The sequence below is a fragment of the Triticum dicoccoides genome, chromosome 3B (assembly GCF_002162155.2).
Source record: "Triticum dicoccoides isolate Atlit2015 ecotype Zavitan chromosome 3B, WEW_v2.0, whole genome shotgun sequence".
Taxonomy (NCBI): domain Eukaryota; kingdom Viridiplantae; phylum Streptophyta; class Magnoliopsida; order Poales; family Poaceae; genus Triticum; species Triticum dicoccoides.
In genome coordinates, this window is record NC_041385.1 from 606286040 (window position 1) to 606287625 (window position 1586).

Below are 1586 nucleotides of genomic sequence, written 5' to 3' on the forward strand. Positions count from 1 at the left end.
CATGTTTCAAAATTGGAAATTCATCTCTCTTCAAATATTGCAATGGCTCTCACATGGCCATTTCAGTTGCTCCGGGGCATCTCTGTCTGCAACTTCCCCCACATCCTTTTGCTTTATTTTCCCTCACTGGAACCATGCAGTGACCTGACGACACAAATGCTTCCCCAACGATCATCCATGCCACTCCCTATCTTCTGGTTTTGTAGCAACGCATGGGCTCAGTGCTAGTGTACACGTATATTTGAGAGAAAATATGAATATGACAATTTTGTAGTCCAAAGCCACGTTGTTTTAGCCCATCTACTGGGTTTTTTTAATAAAAATAGAAGATTGGACCACTGTGCCTGTGTAAACAATAAAAAAGGATGAGACCAAAACACAAATGCTAACCCCAAATGCTGAATCAGATACATGGGCCCATATTTTTGTTTTGATGGAGAAAAGGACGGTAAATGTTGTGCCATTTTCAACATGCAGGGTTCAGTGCTTAAACTTCTGTAGCCTTGCAAGATAAACAGTACCGTGGTCATATCATACTAAAAAAGAGTACAAAAGTTAGTTTAGATAAGAGGAACTTACATAAGAGTGAGTGTTGTGATATTGCCTATCTCTTTCGGGATGTTACCAGTCAAATTGTTCCACATAAAATCCCTTCCAAAACAGAAAAATATAGAAGTTAGCTCAATATATGTTGGGTACCTAATGGAACAGCCTGAAAAGCATAGATGCAGAATAAAGAAAGAAACAGTTCAAATGGGACAAGATCTATCAATTCTTTTGTCTTGTTATATGTCACTCTAGTAAGCTTATTTTGCCAGAGAATCCGAGTCTTGCTCAAAAGCCACTTTACATTAAAAAAACATGAAGTGGTCCCTTCCAGCAAGAAAACATTAAGTGGAGGCCATGAGGTGCAATATTGGGGGAAAACATGTTTTGTTTTTCAGGTAATATTAAAGAACCACTTGAATGCACTAAATTCAGTTAGCAGCTTTTTATACTTACAACTTGTTCAGCTGAGACAGAAGACCAACCTCTGGTGCCAAAGTTCCAGAAAGATTCATGTTAAACAACTCCCTACGTGGGCAAAAGGTATGCATTATTAAGCAGAAGGGAATATGACACATGATCATTATATTATGCATTATACAGAAATGATAGATAAATGAATAACAAGCAGATTTTAAGAGACAGAATAGGTTAAAGCAATAAAAGCATCAGCCAATGACCACTATTTTGGCCAGGAATTGCAAACTTAGTCTGAAACAGTAAACAAGAGGAGTACAGTACTGTAATGCTAAAAACAGTGTTAAATATTGGGGGAATTTGGTGACTTGTAAGGTTTGGTACAAAGTTTGAGTGTAGCAGTCTTTGGTGTAAGAAAATATCCTTCGATTATCAGCGACCCAAAGCGAGAGCTCCCGCAACCGCGTCGTCCCCGCGGGCGACCGGTCGCGCCTCCGGCCCCTCCTCCCCTCCCCCTCCCCCTCCCCTCTCTCCTTGCCGCCGTCGCTGGCGTCCGGCGCCGGGCCTGGCCCGGGCGGCGCTGGCGGCGGCGGCCTCTGGCCTTTCCCCTCGCGGGTCGCTCC

General features: G+C 42.6%; 1 protein-coding gene across 1 annotated transcript in view; it reads right to left on the minus strand.

Moving 5' to 3' along the window:
* LOC119277397 (probable LRR receptor-like serine/threonine-protein kinase At1g06840) overlaps window positions 1-1586 on the minus strand; it is a 19834-nt gene that overhangs the window by 14498 nt on the left and 3750 nt on the right. The window contains exons 4-5 of the mRNA XM_037558680.1: window positions 1003-1074; window positions 580-651 (exon numbers count right to left, since the gene is read on the minus strand). Of these exons, the coding sequence (XP_037414577.1) occupies window positions 580-651; window positions 1003-1074 (144 nt within the window). The remainder of the gene's footprint in view (window positions 1-579; window positions 652-1002; window positions 1075-1586) is intronic.